Raw genomic sequence first — 24,432 nt, 5'->3', positions numbered from 1 at the left:
AATAATGTATTTGTTCTGTGTGCATTTTGTTTGCGTGCACTGACCCGAGAACATTACGTTTGCTATATTCAGAATGGGTGTGTAAGTGTGTGTTGGCATGATGCTGTTGCTCTGCCAAAGCTGAAGTGTCAGTTTCAATTCTAAGCTTGAAAAATTAGTAACACGCCTGCTGCTGGAGGCTTCATACCTGAGCTGCATTTTCTGTGCACCTGTTGAGTATATATAGTGCAGAAACACCGATCAGATTTAGTTCAGCATCACCATTCAGGGAAACTAATCTATAGTTCTCACCTGTTCATCATGATGAAGCTGATCATCGCTCTGACTGTCTTATTGACGCTCTTCTTCTCAGGTAATTCTACTTATTCTAAATACGCTGCTTCTACACCCACTTAAAAAGACACATGAGGATCTTTTTTAAACCATTTACATTTGAAAGAGAATATTCTTACCTAATAGTAACAGATTATTTACTTTATTAAAGAAAAGCACATTATAGGATAATACTTATTACACCATATTCAACCTAGTTTTATTTTACATTATTATATGTTTCAATATTTTAATTACAAGTGTGCAGCCGAAGGGGTTTAAATTTAAATGTAGACACTAAATAAAAACGATTAGAACAATTTAAAACGTTGTGGTTTGGCCTAATATCACATCACATGCTACATGACTTGCATCAAGTGGCTGCTTACAACAGCTGCTTCTTTTCCTTTCGGCGGTCGCCAAAGCGAATCATCCGCCTCCATCTAACCCGATCTTCTGCGTCCTCTTCTCTTCCCAAAAACCATCTCTTCTCTCATTACATCTGTAAAATTCAATATGAAAGTCATGATTCGCATGTTTAATTTGGCCTGCGTTTTCCTGACACAAGAAGACTCTGGCTTGTCTCCCCGTGTGGTTGCATTACAACAGCAGAAATAGCAGTTGTGTTAATAACTGGACTCGAACCCTGGTCTTGTGTGTTCTGTGACCTGTTCAACCAACATGACGTTCTCCCGACTAACTCTTGAAAGACTAAATACAATTTAATGGTCCTTGATTTTAAAATGGCTAATTGTGGCTAGTTTCTGTGGATCACCATGTGAAAGTACTAACCATTGCTTTGTACCATTGCCACCTCCCGGCCTGTGTCTGGGTGTCACAAAGCCCATAATGCTCCTTAAATTGTTCATTTAAAGAACCAACCAGCAGCGGCTTAAGACGGTCTTTGTTTTTCCTTTAGAAATAATAAAGGGTTCTGTATTATGCTCTGAGGTTGGCCTGGCTTCCTTAATGGTGACAGAGGCATAAATAAAGTACAGAACATAGAATCTCTAAAGGAATTTGCCCCTGCAATGCTCCCCCCCCCTACCCCCCCCTTCTCGCTCGTGCCCTACGTGTGCCACTGCCACAGTATTACTGACTGGACCAAATGTGAGGATGTGTTTAAACGTTAGCCTGTGAGAGCGGTGAACTAAGTGACTGAAAAGAGACACGGTTATCGAAAATTCTCCACCTGATCGCGTGTCTCTACCAAGGATTTTAAAAAGTTTCAGTACGGCAAACCACAGCCCCATCCAATGTGTACTTAGATCTCATTGTTCAAAGTATGAAGTGTTTTTAAAGTGTTTTCCCTGAGGCCGTTTGTGGAGCGTTTTCTGTGCTGAGAGAGGTGGTGAAGTGCTGCTTTGACTTCTTCATACAGTCAGGATCAACAGTGCTGACAGTTAAAACAGTGAAACCAGTGAAATTATTAAAGCCTATTAGCACAGTGAGGCAAACTGAGGCACAGTCAGGGAACATGACGCTGCCTCCCCTTCATGTGTATTAACCTTGCATATGGAAAATCTAGATTATAACGTGTACAAAAAGTAATTCCATCAACCAACATTGTCAATGTTCTCTGTTGTATGAGGCCATGTCAGCTGAAATATGGAAGCTCTAACAGTTTCTACCAACACTTACGACAAATTTTCACCTCGCTATAACGACACTTTTGCATTGGCAAAGCTGAAATATTTTGACCTTCCCCCCAACACACACACACACATGTCCAGCAGCCTCTTGGTATAACACACCGAGAAGAACTTCAAAGAACCATGGCCGGTTAAAGACCTGTTTTGTTCAGCGGTTGGTTCTTTAGCTTCCTGAAACTGGTTACATGGTTCTGTACCCTGATTTGTGCGATGTTATAATGGACATGGTTTAACTAAAACACAAAATAACTTATGATAAGTTTGCAGATCAAGAGAAACCAAAGCTGTACTAATAGTTCATTCCTTTCAGGATTTTATGATGTTCTGTGATGTTTTAAATTGCAAAGCTGTGCTGAATTTATATTTGAATTGAGATTTCGTACAGTTACTAAGCTTTGTCACATTGAATCAATAACATCTTTTTGAGTTGGCGACAACTAGCTGTTTCTCAGTCCACATTCTTCTCATGTGTTCTTTCAGACTTGTGAAATATTTTTGCATCTAAGCAGCTAAACATTAAGTAACAGATCAAATAACCAGGAGTTTATCCGTCCATTTTATCGAGGATGCTTCCTTGAGCCAGGTATCCCAGAATGCCTGGCATGTCAACCAGAGCTCTCAGCAGAGAGTTTAAGTGAACCTCAGTGCTAATAAAAATGTTATTCTAGTTCTACTCTTACGCCACTTTATTATCTATTGTCTTCCTGTGTGAAAGCAGCCTTTTGGGTTTAGAACTGATCGGATGTTTTTGGCATACTGTGCCAAAAAACAGTAGTTTAGCAGCCTGCAGCCCAGCTTTTGCAAGGAACAATTCAAAAACAATCCAGCTACATTTGTAAGGATACAACCCATTAGTTTCAGGGCTGTTTTGATTCAATTCAGCTCATCATTTTAATGGAGCTCCTCTTCAAATTATACACATAAAGTGTTTGCCTTTTTGCAGTGGTGAACCTGAGTACATCCGCTAAGGCAGTGGTCCCCAACCCGGTCCGTAGATCAGTTGTTGTGGGTTTACATATTATCTGAGTCTGAACGATATTTTATTTTGAAAAGCTTTTTGTTTTGAGAAATTAGCGGCTTCTCTCGGTTACGTCTCGCGCGCCAACATTGAACCCACTGCCGAGGAAAATGAGTTAGAACCAGAAGAACAGGCCTCCACTGAAGACATTTGCCGTGAACTTCTAGCACAGGTGCCTCTGTGACTCGGCATTGAAGACATTGAGACATTGTCTTCAAGTTGGCAGATAAAGTAGCTGCGTTTAAAGCCAAACTGGATTTGTGGGGACGGCGCGTGAACAGAGACATATTGGACATGTTTCAAACATTAGCGGGGATTTTGGGTGACACTGAGCCTGAGCCTTCATTCTCCCAGCTGGTGCACGATCACCTGTCTTTGCTTTTCAAAGACTTCGAGCGCTACTTCCCAACCACACAAGACCCACGAACTGGCAAAGACTGGATCCGCGACCCATTTGTCAACAAACCCGGTGAATCCAGCAAGTCTGTGAAGAAGAAGATCAGCTGCTGGACATCGCAAATGACGGCGGCCTTGAGACAGCAACTCTGCCGGTGTTCTGGATTAAAGTCATGGCAGAAAACCCCGAGATCAGCACCACAGCACTGAAAACCCAGTCGCCATTTCCCACGTCCTGTCTGTGTGAAGCGGGGTTTTCTGCAGAGACAGCAACCAAAACCAAACAACGGAGCAGGCTGGACATAAGCAACACACTTCGGGTGTCATTGTCTCCCATCTCTCCCAGATGGGACCGTGTCCTTGCGGAGAAACAAGCTCAGGGCTCCCATTGATTTGTCGTTAGCGTGACTTACTGCGCTAAGGTACCACACTTACCCATAGTTTTTGAAGTAACTGTAGTGTGTCCATTTCATTCAACTACAATTAGGATGAAAATATTGTATTATTGTATATTGTATCTGCTAGATTTAGCTTTAATTACTGTCAGATGCAGAGTCTTACTATAAATGAAAAAAGTAGCTGATTGACTTTTATGGATTAAAGTACCTTTAAAGTAGTACAAATGAGCTCCACCTTTACAGCTGGGCAATAAACGGTGGAGACACCTGCTGCTTCACCTTATCTCACAATACTGAGGGTGTAGTTTTCACTGAAAAGCATTATGACATGCTTGTTGATATGGAGACCTTGTGACACATCTGACGTGAATGAATGTTTATTAAACGGTTGCTATATCAGATTTCATTCTTTTCAGGTGCCCTGCAGCCACACATACTCACACTGAGAAGAAAAAAACACAGCACTGGGGAAGATTTTAACAGAACTAAACTGTATCTTATTCAAAGAGCATGTAAATGAGCCCATTGTTACATAGCAGCCTGAGCCCAGCTCCTGGACAGAAAAACCGGGGAAGCTGATGCTCCCATTAACCCAGCACCAAAGATACCGGTCCACAGGCAACACTGTGTGTGTGTAGAAAGACAAAGATGATCATCAGCAACTGTTGCTGGACGTCTGGCTGCATCAAGACGAACAACACAGCTGGGCCTTAAGACCCAATCTTAGCTCTTTTCGACCACCAGGTGGCAGCACCGGCACATGAATCATTAACACCATGTTTTTGTTCAGATGGTTGGATGCTTCAGTGATTCCACTCCGCTTCATCTCTTCATCACTAGTATTTACACTGGACCACACAGTACCATCCCAAGCCATTTTCATAGACATGTCAATGTTATTGTGGAAATGAGATGAATATTACACAGTCCTCAGACAGTGTTTCACAGGATTATTTAACATGGCTATACTAATGTGAGCTGAAGTACAGGGGCTAATGCTGTCAGGCTAATTGAGTGGGTTTTACCTACAGCACATTAAAAATAAATGACATCATTAAAATTTTGTTACATATGAACCCCGCTGCACAAAAGCTGAAGTGTTTCTCGGTGTCCCGCTAGCATCTGTTAGCTTCTGTTTGTTTACGGTGAGTGATGAGATGTCAAAGGTCACTGCTGTCTTACGGGTTCGGGGGACAGTGATGAGGCTGAAACGTGTAAGGATCTTGTTGAAAAAGGAAGAAAAGACTTGATGATGAGATTCACAAAGGAGTAAAATAAAATTAGTTCTTGCAAAACAAATCATAAAATACATTTAAAAATTGTTATTGCTTCCTGTTAATTACAAACATGTCAGAGCTCTGAACGTAGCATGAACACAAATGTCTATTTTTACACCATGTTCTGTGAGTTTTTCCCCTTTAAAATCCTTTTCAAAAGCAAGACGAATTTTCAAATGATGAAACTTCTCTGACAGGTAATATTGAATACAACTTGTGATGTTCACATGTTCACTGACGTTTTTTTTCCCCACAACAGCAACTGCTGCACCAGTAACAAATGCTACAACCACAGCGAAAGCTGTAAAAACAATCAATGCTGCTCCAAAGACGACTGCTGCCCCGAAAACAACTGCTGTCAAGACGACAACTGCTGTCCCGAAAACAACTGCTGTCAAGAGAACAACCGCAGCCCCAAAGACGATTGCTGTCCTTAAATCCACTACTGTCAAGTGGACAACCAATGTCCCAAAGACGACTACTCCCACTAAGAAGACTACTTCCCGAAAGACGACAGCTGCTCCAAAGACGACTGCTGCCCCGAAAACAACTGCTGTCAAGACGACAACTGCTGCCCCAAGAACAACTACTACCAAGGCGACAACTGCTGCCCCCAAAACAACTGCTGCCCCAACAACAACTACTACCAAGGCGACAACTGCTGCCCCCAAAACAACTGCTGCCCCAACAACAACTACTACCAAGGCGACAACTGCTGCCCCAAAAACAACTGCTGCCCCAACAACAACTACTACCAAGGCGACAACTGCTACCCCAACAACAACTACTACCAAGGCGACAACTGCTGCCCCAACAACAACTACTACCAAGGCGACAACTGCTGCCCCAACAACAACTACTACCAAGGCGACAACTGCTGCCCCAAAAACAACTGCTGCCCCAACAACAACTACTACCAAGGCAACAACTGCTGCCCCAACAACAACTACTACCAAGGCGACAACTGCTGCCCCAAAAACAACTGCTGCCCCAACAACAACTACTACCAAGGCGACAACTGCTGCCCCAACAACAACTACTACCAAGGCGACAACTGCTGCCCCAACAACAACTACTACCAAGGCGACAACTGCTGCCCCAAAAACAACTGCTGCCCCAACAACAACTACTACCAAGGCGACAACTGCTGCCCCAACAACAACTGCTGCCCCAACAACTGCTGCCCCAACAACAACTACTACCAAGGCGACAACTGCTGCCCCAACAACAACTGCTGCCCCAACAACTGCTGCCCCAACAACAACTACTACCAAGGCGACAACTGCTGCCCCAACAACAACTACTACCAAGGCGACAACTGCTGCCCCAACAACAACTACAACAACTGAAACACCCACAACAACCACAACTGAAACACCCACAACAACCACAACTGAAACACCCACAACAACCACAACTGAAACACCCACAACAACTACAACTGAAACACCCACAACAACCACAACTGAAACTACCACAACAACCACAACTGAAACACCAACAACAACCACAACAGAAACACCCACAACCACAACAACTGAAACACCAACAACAACTACAACTGAAACACCCACAACAACCACAACTGAAACACCCACAACAACCACAACTGAAACAACCACAACAACCACAACTGAGACACCCACAACAACTACAACTGAAACACCCACAACAACCACAACAACGGAAACACCCATAACAACCACAACAACTGAGACAACCACAACAACCACAACTGAGACACCAACAACAACCACAACTGAAATAACAACAACAACCACAACTGAAACACCCACAACAACCACAACTGAAACACCCACAACCACAACAACTGAAACACCCACAACCACCACAACTGAAACACCCACAACAACCACAACTGAAACACCAACAACAACTACAACAGAAACACCCACAACCACAACAACTGAAACACCCACAACCACCACAACTGAAACACCAACAACAACTACAACAGAAACACCCACAACCACAACAACTGAAACACCCACAACAACTACAACTGAAACACCCACAACAACCACAACTGAAACACCAACAACAACCACAACAGAAACACCCACAACAACTACAACTGAAACACCCACAACAACCACAACTGAAACACCCACAACAACCACAACTGAAACACCAACAACAACTACAACTGAAACACCCACAACAACCACAACAACTGAGACACCCACAACAACCACAACCGAAACACCCACAACAACCACAACCGAAACACCCACAACAACCAAAACTGAGACACTAACAACAACGACAACAACGGAAACACCCACAACAACCACAACAACTGAAACACCAACAACAACCAAAACTGAGACACCAACAACAACGACAACAACGGAAACACCCACAACAACCACAACAACTGAAACACCCACAACAACCACAACTGAAACAACCACAACAACCACAACTGAGACACCCACAACAACTACAACTGAAACACCCACAACAACCACAACTGAAACACCCACAAAAACCACAACTGAAACACCAACAACAACTACAACAGACACACCCACAACAACTACAACTGAAACACCCACAACAACCACAACTGAAACACCCACAACAACCACAACTGAAACACCAACAACAACTACAACAGAAACACCCACAACAACCACAACAACTGAGACACCCACAACAACCACAACCGAAACACCCACAACAACCACAACCGAAACACCCACAACAACCAAAACTGAAACACCAACAACAACGACAACAACGGAAACACCCACAACAACCACAACAACTGAAACACCAACAACAACCACAACTGAAACACCCACAACAACCACAACTGAAACAACCACAACAACCACAACTGAGAAACCCACAACAACTACAACTGAAACACCCACGACAACCACAACAACTACAACCGAAACACCCACAACAACCACAACAACTGAGACAACCACAACAACCACAACTGAGACACCCACAACAACCACAACCGAAACACCCACAACAACCACAACAACTGAGACAACCACAACAACCACAACTGAGACACCAACAACAACCACAACTGAAACACCCACAACAACCACAACTGAAACACCAACAACAACTACAACTGAAACACCCACAACCACAACAACTGAAACACCCACAACCACCACAACTGAAACACCAACAACAACTACAACAGAAACACCCACAACCACAAAAACTGAAACACCCACAACAACTACAACTGAAACACCCACAACAACCAACACTGAAACACCCACAACAACCACAACTGAAACACCAACAACAACTACAACAGAAACACCCACAACAACTACAACTGAAACACCCACAACAACCACAACTGAAACACCCACAACAACCACAACAACTGAAACAACAACCACAACTGAGACACCAACAACAACCACAACTGAAATAACAACAACAACCACAACTGAAACACCCACAACAACCACAACTGAAACACCCACAACCACAACAACTGAAACACCAACAACAACCACAACTGAAACACCCACAACAACTACAACAGAAACACCCACAACCACAACAACTGAAACACCAACAACAACTACAACTGAAACACCCACAACAACCACAACTGAAACACCAACAACAACTACAACAGAAACACCCACAACCACAACAACTGAAACACCAACAACAACTACAACTGAAACACCCACAACAACCACAACTGAAACAACCACAACAACCACAACTGAGACACCCACAACAACTACAACTGAAACACCCACAACAACCACAACAACGGAAACACCAACAACAACTACAACTGAAACACCCACAACAACCACAACTGAAACACCAACAACAACTACAACAGAAACACCCACAACCACAACAACTGAAACACCAACAACAACTACAACTGAAACACCCACAACAACCACAACTGAAACAACCACAACAACCACAACTGAGACACCCACAACAACTACAACTGAAACACCCACAACAACCACAACTGAAACAACAACTGAATCATCCACAACAACAACAACTGAAACTACAACAGAAGCCCCCACAACAACAAGTGAATCACCCACAACAACAACAACTGAATCACCCACAACAACAACTGAAACTACAACAGAAGCCCCCACAACAACCACAGTTGAAACAACAACAAGTGAATCACCAACAACAACAACAACTGAATCACCCACAACAACAACTGTAACAACAACAAGTGAATCACCCACAACAACAACAACTGAAACACCCACAACAACTACAACTGAAACACCCACAACAACCACAACCGAAACTCCCACAACTACCACAACTGAGATACCCACAACAACCACAACAACAGAAGCCCCGACAACAACCACAGTTGAAACAACCACAACGACTGAAGCCCCGACAACAACAACAACTGAAACAACAACAGAAGCCCCCACAACAACAAGTAAATCACCCCCAACAACAACTGAAACTACAACAGAAGCCCCGACAACAACCACAGTTGAAACAACAACAACTGAATCACCGACAACAACCACAACTGAAACTACAACAGAAGCCCCCACAACAACCACAACTGAAACAACAACAACTGAATCACCCACAACAACAACTGAAACTACAACAGAAGTCCCCACAACAACCACAACTGAAACTACATCTGAAGCCCCCACAACAAAAACAACTGAATCATCCACAACCACAACTGAAACTACAACAGAAGCCCTGACAACAACCACAGTTGAAACAACAACAACTGAATCACCCACAACAACCACAACTGAAACAACAACTGAATCACCGACAACAAGCACAACTGAAACTACAACAGAAGCCCCCACAACAACAAGTGAATCACCCACAACAACAACAACTGAATCACCCACAACAACAACTGAAACTACAACAGAAGCCCCCACAACAACCACAACTGAAACAACAACAGAAGCCCCCACAACAACAAGTGAATCACCAAACACAACAACAACTGAATCACCCACAACAACAACTGTAACAACAACAAGTGAATCACCCACAACAACCACAACTGAAACTACAACAACTGAATCACCCACAACAACAACTGAAACACCCACAACAACTACAACTGAAACACCCACAACAACCACAACCGAAACTCCCACAACAACCACAACTGAGACACCCACAACAACCACAACAACAGAAGCCCCGACAACAACCACAGTTGAAACAACCACAACGACTGAAGCCCCGACAACTACAACAACTGAAACAACAACAGAAGCCCCCACAAAAACAAGTGAATCACCCCCAACAACAACTGAAACACCAACAACAACCACAACTGAAACACCCACAACAACCACAACTGAAACACCAACAACAACCACAACCGAAACACCCACAACAACCACAACTGAAACTCCCACAACAACCACAACTGAGACACCAACAACAACCACAACAACGGAAACACCCACAACAACCACAGTTGAAAAAACCACAACTGAAACAACAACAGAAGCCGCCACAACAACAACTGAATCACCCACAACAACAACTGAAACTACAACAGAAGCCCCCACAACAACCACAACTGAAACAACAACAACTGAATTACCCACAACAACCACAACTGAAACAACAACAACTGAATCACCCACAACAACAACAACTGAAACTACAACAGAAGTCCCCACAACAACAACAACTGAAACTACAACAGAAGTCCCCACAACAACCACAACTGAAACTACATCTGAAGCCCCCACAACAAAAACAACTGAATCACCCACAACCACAACTGAAACTACAACAGAAGCCCCGACAACAACCACAGTTGAAACAACAACAACTGAATCACCGACAACAACCACAACTGAAACTACAACAGAAGCCCCCACAACAACCACAACTGAAACAACAACAACTGAATCACCCACAACAACCACAACTGAAACAACAACAACTGAATCACCCACAACAACAACAACTGAAACTACATCTGAAGCCCCCACAACAAAAACAACTGAATCATCCACAACCACAACTGAAACTACAACAGAAGCCCTGACAACAACCACAGTTGAAACAACAACAACTGAATCACCCACAACAACCACAACTGAAACAACAACTGAATCACCGACAACAACCAAAACTGAAACTACAACAGAAGCCCCCACAACAACAAGTGAATCACCCACAACAACAACAACTGAATCACCCACAATAACAACTGAAACTACAACAGAAGCCCCCACAACAACCACAACTGAAACAACAACAGAAGCCCCCACAACAACAAGTGAATCACCAACAACAACAACAACTGAATCACCCACAACAACAACTGTAACAACAACAAGTGAATCACCCACAACAACCACAACTGAAACTACAACAACTGAATCACTCATAACTGAAACAACAACAACTGAATCACCCACAACAACAACAACTGAAACACCCACAACAACTACAACTGAAACACCCACAACAACCACAACCGAAACTCCCACAACAACCACAACAACAGAAGCCCCGACAACAACCACAGTTGAAACAACCACAACGACTGAAGCCCCGACAACAACAACAACTGAAACAACAACAGAAGCCCCGACAACAACAACAGAAGCCCCGACAACAACCACAGTTGATACAACAACAACTGAGTCACCGTCAACAACCACAACTGAAACTACAACAGAAGCCCCCACAACAACAACAACTGAAACTACAACAGAAGCCCCCACAACAACCACAACTGAAACTACAACTGAAGCCCCCACAACAAAAACAACTGAATCACCCACAACCACAACTGAAACTACAACAGAAGCCCTGACAACAACCACAGTTGAAACAACAACAACTGAATCACCGACAACAACCACAACTGAAACAACAACAACTGAATCACCCACAACAACCACAACTGAAACAACAACAACTGAATCACCCACAACAACCACAACTGAAACTACAACTGAAGCCCCCACAACAAAAACAACTGAATCACCCACAACCACAACTGAAACTACAACAGAAGCCCTGACAACAACCACATTTGAAACAACAACAACTGAATCACCGACAACAACCACAACTGTAACAACAACAAGTGAATCACCCACAACAACAACTACTGAATCACCCACAACAACAACTGAAACTACAACAGAAGCCCCGACAACAACCACAGTTGAAACAACAACTGAATCACCGACAACAACTACAACTGAAACTACAACAACAACAACATCTGAATCACCTACAACAACCACAACTGAAACAACAACAAGTGAGTCACCCAAAACAACAACTACTGAACCATCCGCAACCACCACAACTGAAACAACAACTGAATCACCCACAACAACAACTGAAACAACAACAGAAGCCCCCACAACAACAACTGAATCAACAACAACAACTGAATCACCAAAAACAACTACAACTGAAACTACAACAACAACAACATCAGAATCACCTAAAACCACAACTGAAACTACAACAGAAGCCTCCACAACAACCACAGAAACAACCACGACAACTGAATCACCCACAACAACCACAACTGAAACTACAACAACTGAATCACCCACAAGTGAAACAACAACAACTGAATCACCCACAACAACTACAACTGAAACACCCACGACAACCACAACAACTGAGACACCCACAACAACCACAACAACAGAAGCCCCGACAACAACCACAGTTGAAACAACCACAACGACTGAAACAACAACAGAAGCCCCCACAACAACAAGTGAATCACCCACAACAACAACTGAAACTACAACAGAAGCCCCCACAACAACAAGTGAATCACCCACAACAACAACAACTGAATCACCCACAACAACAACTGAAACTACAACAGAAGCCCCCACAACAACCACAGTTGAAACAACAACAAGTGAATCACCAACAACAACAACAACTGAATCACCCACAACAACAACTGTAACAACAACAAGTGAATCACCAACAACAACCACAACTGAAAGAACAACAGAAGCCCCCACAACAAAAACAACTGAATCACCGACAACAACCACAACTGAAACTACAACAGAAGCCCCCACAACCACAACTGAAACAACAACAACTGAATCACCCACAACAACAACTGAAACTACAACAGAAGCCCCCACAACAACCACAACTGAAACTACAACAGAAGCCCCGACAACAACCACAGTTGAAACAACAACTGAAACTACAACAACAACAACATCTGAATCACCTACAACAACCACAACTGAAACTACAACAGAAGCCCCAACAACAACCACAGTTGAAACAACAACAACTGAAACTACAACAACAACAACAACTGAATCACCCACAACAACAACAACTGAAACAACAACAAGTGAGTCACCCAAAACAACAACTACTGAACCATCCGCAACAACCACAACTGAAACAACAACTGAAGCCCCCACAACAACTGAATCACCAAAAACAACTACAACTGAAACTACAACAACAACAACAACTGAATCACCCACAACCACAACTGAAACTACAACTGAAGCCCCCACAACAACCACAGAAACAACCACAACAATTGAATCACCCACAACAACAACTACTGAATCACCCACAACCACAACTGAAACTACAACAGAAGCCCCGACAACAACCACAGTTGAAACAACAACAACTGAAACTACAACAACAACAACATTTGAATCACCTACAACAACCACAACTGAAACTACAACAGAAGCCCCAACAACAACCACAGAAACAACAACAACAACTGAAACAACAACTGAATCACCCACAACAACAACAACTGAAACAAAAACAGAAGCCCCCACAACAACAACTGAATCAACAACAACAACTGAATCACCAAAAACAACTACAACTGAAACTACAACAACAACAACATCTGAATCACCTACAACCACAACTGAAACTACAACAGAAGCCTCCACAACAACCACAGAAACAACCACAACAACTGAATCACCCACAACAACCACAACTGAAAGAACAACAGAAGCCCCGACAACAACCACAGTTGAAACAACAACAACTGAATCACCGACAACAACCACAACTGAAACTACAACAGAAGCGCCCACAACAACCACAGAAACAACCACAACAATTGAATCACCCACAACAACCACAACTGTAACAACAACAAGTGAATCACCCACAACAAAAACTACTGAATCACCGACAACAACTACAACTGAAACTACAACAACAACATCTGAATCACCTACAACAACCACAATTGAAACTACAACAACTGAATCACCCACAACAACAAAAACTGAAACTACAACAGAAGCCTCCTCAACAACCACAACTGAAACAACAACAACTGAATCACCCACAACAACAACTGAAACTACAACAGAAGCCCCCACAACAACCACAGAAACAACCACAACCATTGAATCACCCACAACAACAACTACTGAATCACCCACAACCACAACTGAAACTACAACAACTGAATCACCCACAACAACAACAACTGAAACTACAACAGAAGCCCCCACAACAACCACAACTGAAACAACAACAACTGAATCACCCACAACAACCACAACTGTAACAACAACAAGTGAATCACCCACAACAACAACTACTGAATCACCCACAACCACAACTGAAACTACAACAGAAGCCCCGACAACAACCACAGTTGAAACAACAACAACTGAATCACCCACAACAACTACAACTGAAACTACAACAACAACAACATCTGAATCACCTACAACAACCACATCTGAAACTACAACAGAAGCCTCCACGACAACCACAGAAATAACCACAACAACTGAATCACCCACTGCAACCACAACTGAAACAACAACTGAATCACCCACAACAACCGCAACTGAAACAACAACAACTGAATCACCCACAACAACAACAACTGAAACTACAACAACTGAATCACCCACAACAACAACAACTGAAACAACAACTGAATCACCCACAACAACAACAACTGAAACTACAACAGAAGCACCCACAACAAGCACAACTGAAACTACAACAGAAGCCTCCACAACAACCTCAGAAATAACCACAACAACTAAATCACCCACAACAACCGCAACTGAAACAACAACTGAATCACCCAAGCAAGTCTCAACTGAGACCACCACAACTCAGGGAACAACAACTGAGACCACCACAACTCAGGGAACAACAACTGAGACAACCACAGACACAACAACTAAGACACCCACAGACACAACAACTGAGACAACCACAACTCAGGAAACAACAACTGAGACAACCACAGACAGAACAACTGAGACACCCATAGACACAACAACTGAGACAACCACAACTCAGACAACCACAGACACAACAACTGAGACTACCACAGACGGAACGACTGAGACACCCATAGACACAACAACTGAGACAACCACAGACACAACAACTGAGACAACCACAGACACAACAACTGAGACCACCACAGACAGAACAACTGAGACACCCATAGACACAACAACTGAGACAACCACAACTCAGGGACCATCAACTGAGACCACCACAACTCAGGGAACAACAACTGAGACAACCACGGACACAACAACTGAGATTACCAAAACTCAGGGAACAACAATTGATACAACCACAGACACAACAACTGAGACCACCACAGACAGAACAACTGAGACACCCGTAGACACAACAACTGAGACAACCACAACTCAGGGACCATCAACTGAGACCACCACAACTCAGGGAACAACAACTGAGACAACCACGGACACAACAACTGAGATTACCAAAACTCAGGGAACAACAATTGATACAACCACAGACACAACAACTGAGACCACCACAGACAGAACAACTGAGACACCCATAGACACAACAACTGAGACCACCACAGACAGAACAACTGAGACACCCATAGACACAACAACTGAGACATCCACAACTCAGGGACCATCAACTGAGACCACCACAACTCAGGGAACAACAACTGAGACAACCACAGACACAACAACTGAGATTACCAAAACTCAGGGAACAACAATTGATACAACCACAGACACAACAACTGAGACCACCACAGACAGAACAACTGAGACACCCATAGACACAACAACTGAGACAACCACAACTCAGGGAACAACTGAGACCACCACAACTCAGGGAACAACAACTGAGACAACCACAGACACAACAACTAAGACACCCACAGACACAACAACTGAGACAACCACATCTCAGGAAACAACAACTGAGACAACCACAGACACAACAACTGAGACAACCACAGACACAACAACTGAGACAACCACAACTCAGGGACCAACAACTGAGACCACCACAACTCAGGAAACAACAACTGAGACCACCACAGACACAACAACTGAGACAACCACAACTCAGGAAACAACAACTGAGACAACCACAGACACAACAACTGAGACACCCATAGACACAACAACTGAGACAACCACAGACACAACAACTGAGACAACCACAACTCAGACAACCACAGACACAACAACTGAGACCACCACAGACAGAACAACTGAGACACCCATAGACACAACAACTGAGACAACCACAACTCAGGGACCAACAACTGAGACCACCACAACTCAGGGAACAACAACTGAGACAACCACAGACACAACAACTGAGACCACCACAGACAGAACAACTGAGACACCCATAGACACAACAACTGAGACAACCACAACTCAGACAACCACAGACACAACAACTGAGACCACCACAGACAGAACAACTGAGACACCCATAGACACAACAACTGAGACAACCACAACTCAGGGAACAACAATTGAGACCACCACAACTCAGGGAACAACAACTGAGACAACCACAGACACAACAACTAAGACACCCACAGACACAACAACTGAGACAACCACAACTCAGGAAACAACAACTGAGACAACCACAGACACAACAACTGAGACACCCATAGACACAACAACTGAGACAACCACAGACACAACAACTGAGACAACCACAACTCAGACAACCACAGACACAACAACTGAGACCACCACAGACAGAACAACTGAGACACCCATAGACACAACAACTGAGACAACCACAACTCAGGGACCAACAACTGAGACCACCACAACTCAGGGAACAACAACTGAGACAACCACAGACACAACAACTGAGACCACCACAGACAGAACAACTGAGACACCCATAGACACAACAACTGAGACAACCACAACTCAGACAACCACAGACACAACAACTGAGACCACCACAGACAGAACAACTGAGACACCCATAGACACAACAACTGAGACAACCACAACTCAGGGAACAACAACTGAGACAACCACAGACACAACAACTGAGACAACCACAACTCAGGAAACAACAACTGAGAAAACCACAGACACAACAACTAAGACACCCACTGACACAGCAACTGAGACACCCACAGATACAACAACTAAGACCACAACAACTCAGGAAACAACAACTGAGACAACCACAGACACAACAACTGAGACCACCAAAACTCAGGGAACAACAATTGATACAACCACAGACACAACAACTGAGACCACCACAGACAGAACAACTGAGACACCCATAGACACAACAACTGAGACAACCACAACTCAGACAACCACAGACACAACAACTGAGACCACCACAGACAGAACAACTGAGACACCCATAGACACAACAACTGAGACAACCACAACTCAGGGAACAACAACTGAGACAACCACAGACACAACAACTGAGACAACCACAACTCAGGAAACAACAACTGAGAAAACCACAGACACAACAACTAAGACACCCACTGACACAGCAACTGAGACACCCACAGATACAACAACTAAGACCACAACAACTCAGGAAACAACAACTGAGACAACCACAGACACAACAACTGAGACCACCAAAACTCAGGGAACAACAATTGATACAACCACAGACACAACAACTGAGACCACCACAGATAGAACAACTGAGACACCCATAGACACAACAACTGAGACAACCACAACTCAGACAACCACAGACACAACAACTGAGACCACCACAGACAGAACAACTGAGACACCCATAGACACAACAACTGAGACAACCACAACTCAGGGAAAAACTGAGACCACCACAACTCAGGGAACAACAACTGAGACATCCACAGACACAACAACTAAGACACCCACAGACACAACAACTGAGACAACCACATCTCAGGAAACAACAACTGAGACAACCACAGACACAACAACTGAGACACCCATAGACACAACAACTCAGACAACCACAGACACAACAACTGAGACCACCACAACTCAGGGAACAACAACTGAGACTACCACAGACACAACAACTGAGTCAACCACAACTCAGGGAACAACAACTGAGACAACCACAACTCAGGGACCATCAACTGAGACCACCACAACTCAGGGAACAACAACTGAGACAACCACGGACACAACAACTGAGATTACCAAAACTCAGGGAACAACAATTGATACAACCACAGACACAACAACTGAGACCACCACAGACAGAACAACTGAGACACCCATAGACACAACAACTGAGACAACCACAACTCAGGGACCATCAACTGAGACCACCACAACTCAGGGAACAACAACTGAGACAACCACGGACACAACAACTGAGATTACCAAAACTCAGGGAACAACAATTGATACAACCACAGACACAACAACTGAGACCACCACAGACAGAACAACTGAGACACCCATAGACACAACAACTGAGACCACCACAGACAGAACAACTGAGACACCCATAGACACAACAACTGAGACAACCACAACTCAGGGACCATCAACTGAGACCACCACAACTCAGGGAACAACAACTGAGACAACCACAGACACAACAACTGAGATTACCAAAACTCAGGGAACAACAATTGATACAACCACAGACACAACAACTGAGACCACCACAGACAGAACAACTGAGACACCCATAGACACAACAACTGAGACAACCACAACTCAGGGAACAACTGAGACCACCACAACTCAGGGAACAACAACTGAGACAACCACAGACACAACAACTAAGACACCCACAGACACAACAACTGAGACAACCACATCTCAGGAAACAACAACTGAGACAACCACAGACACAACAACTGAGACACCCATAGACACAACAACTGAGACAACCACAGACACAACAACTGAGACAACCACAACTCAGGGACCAACAACTGAGACCACCACAACTCAGGAAACAACAACTGAGACCACCACAGACACAACAACTGAGACAACCACAACTCAGGAAACAACAACTGAGACAACCACAGACACAACAACTGAGACACCCATAGACACAACAACTGAGACAACCACAACTCAGGGACCATCAACTGAGACCACCACAACTCAGGGAACAACAACTGAGACAACCACAGACACAACAACTGAGATTACCAAAACTCAGGGAACAACAATTGATACAACCACAGACACAACAACTGAGACCACCACAGACAGAACAACTGAGACACCCATAGACACAACAACTGAGACAACCACAACTCAGACAACTACAGACACAACAACTGAGACCACCACAGACAGAACAACTGAGACACCCATAGACACAACAACTGAGACAACCACAACTCAGGGAACAACAACTGAGACAACCACAGACACAACAACTGAGATTACCAAAACTCAGGGAACAACAATTGATACAACCACAGACACAACAACTGAGACCACCACAGACAGAACAACTGAGACACCCATAGACACAACAACTGAGACAACCACAACTCAGACAACCACAGACACAACAACTGAGACCACCACAGACAGAACAACTGAGACACCCATAGACACAACAACTGAGACAACCACAACTCAGGGAAAAACTGAGACCACCACAACTCAGGGAACAACAACTGAGACATCCACAGACACAACAACTAAGACACCCACAGACACAACAACTGAGACAACCACATCTCAGGAAACAACAACTGAGACAACCACAGACACAACAACTGAGACAACCACAGACACAACAACTGAGACAACCACATCTCAGGAAACAACAACTGAGACACCCATAGACACAACAACTCAGACAACCACAGACACAACAACTGAGACCACCACAAATCAGGGAACAACAACTGAGACTACCACAGACACAACAACTGAGTCAACCACAACTCAGGAAACAACAACTGAGACAACCACAGACACTACAACTAAGACACCCACAGACACAACAACTGAGACAACCACATCTCAGGAAACAACAACTGAGACAACCACAGACACAACAACTGAGACACCCATAGACACAACAACTCAGACAACCACAGACACAACAACTGAGTCAACCACAGACAGAACAACTGAGACAACCACAACTCAGACAACCACAGACACAACAACTGAGACCACCACAGACAGAACAACTGAGACACCCATAGACACAACAACTGAGACAACCACAACTCAGACAACCACAGACACAACAACTGAGACTACCACAGACGGAACGACTGAGACACCCATAGACACAACAACTGAGACAACCACAGACACAACCACTGAGACAACCACAGACACAACAACTGAGACCACCACAGACAGAACAACTGAGACACCCATAGACACAACAACTGAGACATCCACAACTCAGGGACCATCAACTGAGACCACCACAACTCAGGGAACAACAACTGAGACAACCACGGACACAACAACTGAGATTACCAAAACTCAGGGAACAACAATGGATACAACCACAGACACAACAACTGAGACCACCACAGACAGAACAACTGAGACACCCATAGACACAACAACTGAGACCACCACAGACAGAACAACTGAGACACCCATAGACACAACAACTGAGACAACCACAACTCAGGGACCATCAACTGAGACCACCACAACTCAGGGAACAACAACTGAGACAACCACAGACACAACAACTGAGATTACCAAAACTCAGGGAACAACAATTGATACAACCACAGACACAACAACTGAGACCACCACAGACAGAACAACTGAGACACCCATAGACACAACAACTGAGACAACCACAACTCAGGGAACAACTGAGACCACCACAACTCAGGGAACAACAACTGAGACAACCACAGACACAACAACTAAGACACCCACAGACACAACAACTGAGACAACCACATCTCAGGAAACAACAACTGAGACAACCACAGACACAACAACTGAGACACCCATAGACACAACAACTGAGACAACCACAGACACAACAACTGAGACAACCACAACTCAGGGACCAACAACTGAGACCACCACAACTCAGGAAACAACAACTGAGACCACCACAGACACAACAACTGAGACAACCACAACTCAGGAAACAACAACTGAGACAACCACAGACACAACAACTGAGACACCCATAGACACAACAACTGAGACAACCACAGACACAACAACTGAGACAACCACAACTCAGACAACCACAGACACAACAACTGAGACCACCACAGACAGAACAACTGAGACACCCATAGACACAACAACTGAGACAACTACAACTCAGGGACCAACAACTGAGACCACCACAACTCAGGGAACAACAACTGAGACAACCACAGACACAACAACTGAGACCACCACAGACAGAACAACTGAGACACCCATAGACACAACAACTGAGACAACCACAACTCAGACAACCACAGACACAACAACTGAGACCACCACAGACAGAACAACTGAGACACCCATAGACACAACAACTGAGACAACCACAACTCAGGGAACAACAACTGAGACAACCACAGACACAACAACTGAGACAACCACAACTCAGGAAACAACAACTGAGAAAACCACAGACACAACAACTAAGACACCCACTGACACAGCAACTGAGACAACCACATCTCAGGAAACAACAACTGAGACAACCACAGACACAACCACTGAGACAACCACAGACACAACAACTGAGACCACCACAGACAGAACAACTGAGACAACCACAACTCAGGGACCATCAACTGAGACCACCACAACTCAGGGAACAACAACTGAGACAACCACAGACACAACAACTGAGACAACCACAACTCAGGAAACAACAACTGAGAAAACCACAGACACAACAACTAAGACACCCACAGACACAACAACTGAGACAACCACATCCCAGGAAACAACAACTGAGACAACCACAGACACAACAACTGAGACCACCACAGACAGAACAACTGAGACACCCATAGACACAACAACTGAGACAACCACAACTCAGACAACCACAGACACAACAACTGAGACCACCACAGACAGAACAACTGAGACACCCATAGACACAACAACTGAGACAACCACAACTCAGACAACTACAGACACAACAACTGAGACTACCACAGACGTAACGACTGAGACACCCATAGACACAACAACTGAGACCACCACAGACAGAACAACTGAGACACCCATAGACACAACAACTGAGACCACCACAGACAGAACAACTGAGACACCCATAGACACAACAACTGAGACAACCACAACTCAGGGACCATCAACTGAGACCACCACAACTCAGGGAACAACAACTGAGACAACCACAGACACAACAACTGAGATTACCAAAACTCAGGGAACAACAATTGATACAACCACAGACACAACAACTGAGACCAGCACAGACAGAACAACTGAGACACCCATAGACACAACAACTGAGACAACCACAGACACAACAACTGAGACAACCACAACTCAGACAACCACAGACACAACAACTGAGACACCCATAGACACAACAACTGAGACAACCACAACTCAGGGACCAACAACTGAGACCACCACAACTCAGGGAACAACAACTGAGACAACCACAGACACAACAACTGAGACCACCACAGACAGAACAACTGAGACACCCATAGACACAACAACTGAGACAACCACAACTCAGGGAACAACAACTGAGACAACCACAGACACAACAACTGAGATAACCACAACTCAGGAAACAACAACTGAGACCACCACAGACAGAACAACTGAGACACCCATAGACACAACAACTGAGACAACCACAACTCAGACAACCACAGACACAACAACTGAGACCACCACAGACAGAACAACTGAGACACCCATAGACACAACAACTGAGACAACCACAACTCAGACAACTACAGACACAACAACTGAGACTACCACAGACGTAACGACTGAGACACCCATAGACACAACAACTGAGACCACCACAGACAGAACAACTGAGACACCCATAGACACAACAACTGAGACCACCACAGACAGAACAACTGAGACACCCATAGACACAACAACTGAGACAACCACAACTCAGGGACCATCAACTGAGACCACCACAACTCAGGGAACAACAACTGAGACAACCACAGACACAACAACTGAGATTACCAAAACTCAGGGAACAACAATTGATACAACCACAGACACAACAACTGAGACCAGCACAGACAGAACAACTGAGACACCCATAGACACAACAACTGAGACAACCACAGACACAACAACTGAGACAACCACAACTCAGACAACCACAGACACAACAACTGAGACACCCATAGACACAACAACTGAGACAACCACAACTCAGGGACCAACAACTGAGACCACCACAACTCAGGGAACAACAACTGAGACAACCACAGACACAACAACTGAGACCACCACAGACAGAACAACTGAGACACCCATAGACACAACAACTGAGACAACCACAACTCAGGGAACAACAACTGAGACAACCACAGACACAACAACTGAGATAACCACAACTCAGGAAACAACAACTGAGAAAACCACAGACACAACAACTAAGACACCCACAGACACAACAACTGAGACAACCACATCTCAGGAAACAACAACTGAGACAACCACAGACACAACAACTGAGACACCCATAGACACAACAACTGAGACAACCACAGACACAACAACTGAGACAACCACAACTCAGGGACCAACAACTGAGACCACCACAACTCAGACAACCACAGACACAACAACTGAGACCACCACAGACAGAACAACTGAGACACCCATAGACACAACAACTGAGACAACCACAACTCAGGGAACAACAACTGAGACAACCACAGACACAACAACTGAGACAACCACAACTCAGGAAACAACAACTGAGAAAACCACAGACACAACAACTAAGACACCCACAGACACAACAACTGAGACAACCACATCTCAGGAAACAACAACTGAGACAACCACAGACACAACAACTGAGACACCCATAGACACAACAACTGAGACAACCACAGACACAACAACTGAGACAACCACAACTCAGGG

General features: G+C 44.3%; 3 protein-coding genes across 3 annotated transcripts; all 3 read left to right on the top strand.

Moving 5' to 3' along the window:
- Window positions 1-273: 273 nt before the first annotated feature.
- LOC137138037 (mucin-2-like) lies at window positions 274-15,241 on the top strand (the record flags this gene model as incomplete). The annotated part of the gene is made up of 3 exons (XM_067524941.1): window positions 274-352; window positions 5,313-6,368; window positions 11,055-15,241. Coding segments are annotated over exons 1-3 (5,295 nt in total), but the record flags the coding sequence as incomplete, so codon positions are not given.
- A 1,140-nt stretch (window positions 15,242-16,381) lies between these two features.
- Window positions 16,382-18,049, top strand: LOC137138333 (mucin-2-like; the record flags this gene model as incomplete). The annotated part of the gene is made up of 1 exon (XM_067525432.1): window positions 16,382-18,049. A coding segment is annotated over one exon (1,668 nt), but the record flags the coding sequence as incomplete, so codon positions are not given.
- A 2,779-nt stretch (window positions 18,050-20,828) lies between these two features.
- LOC137138035 (mucin-2-like) lies at window positions 20,829-23,304 on the top strand. Its single transcript, XM_067524940.1, has 3 exons — window positions 20,829-21,940; window positions 22,097-22,785; window positions 23,292-23,304. The coding sequence occupies exons 1-3, from the start codon at window positions 20,840-20,842 to the stop codon at window positions 23,302-23,304; spliced, it is 1,803 nt and encodes a 600-aa protein (XP_067381041.1). The 5' UTR covers window positions 20,829-20,839.
- Window positions 23,305-24,432: the final 1,128 nt, after the last annotated feature.

This window comes from Channa argus, chromosome 12 (assembly GCF_033026475.1).
Source record: "Channa argus isolate prfri chromosome 12, Channa argus male v1.0, whole genome shotgun sequence".
Classification (NCBI taxonomy): domain Eukaryota; kingdom Metazoa; phylum Chordata; class Actinopteri; order Anabantiformes; family Channidae; genus Channa; species Channa argus.
This window is presented reverse-complemented; position numbering and strand designations above follow the sequence as displayed.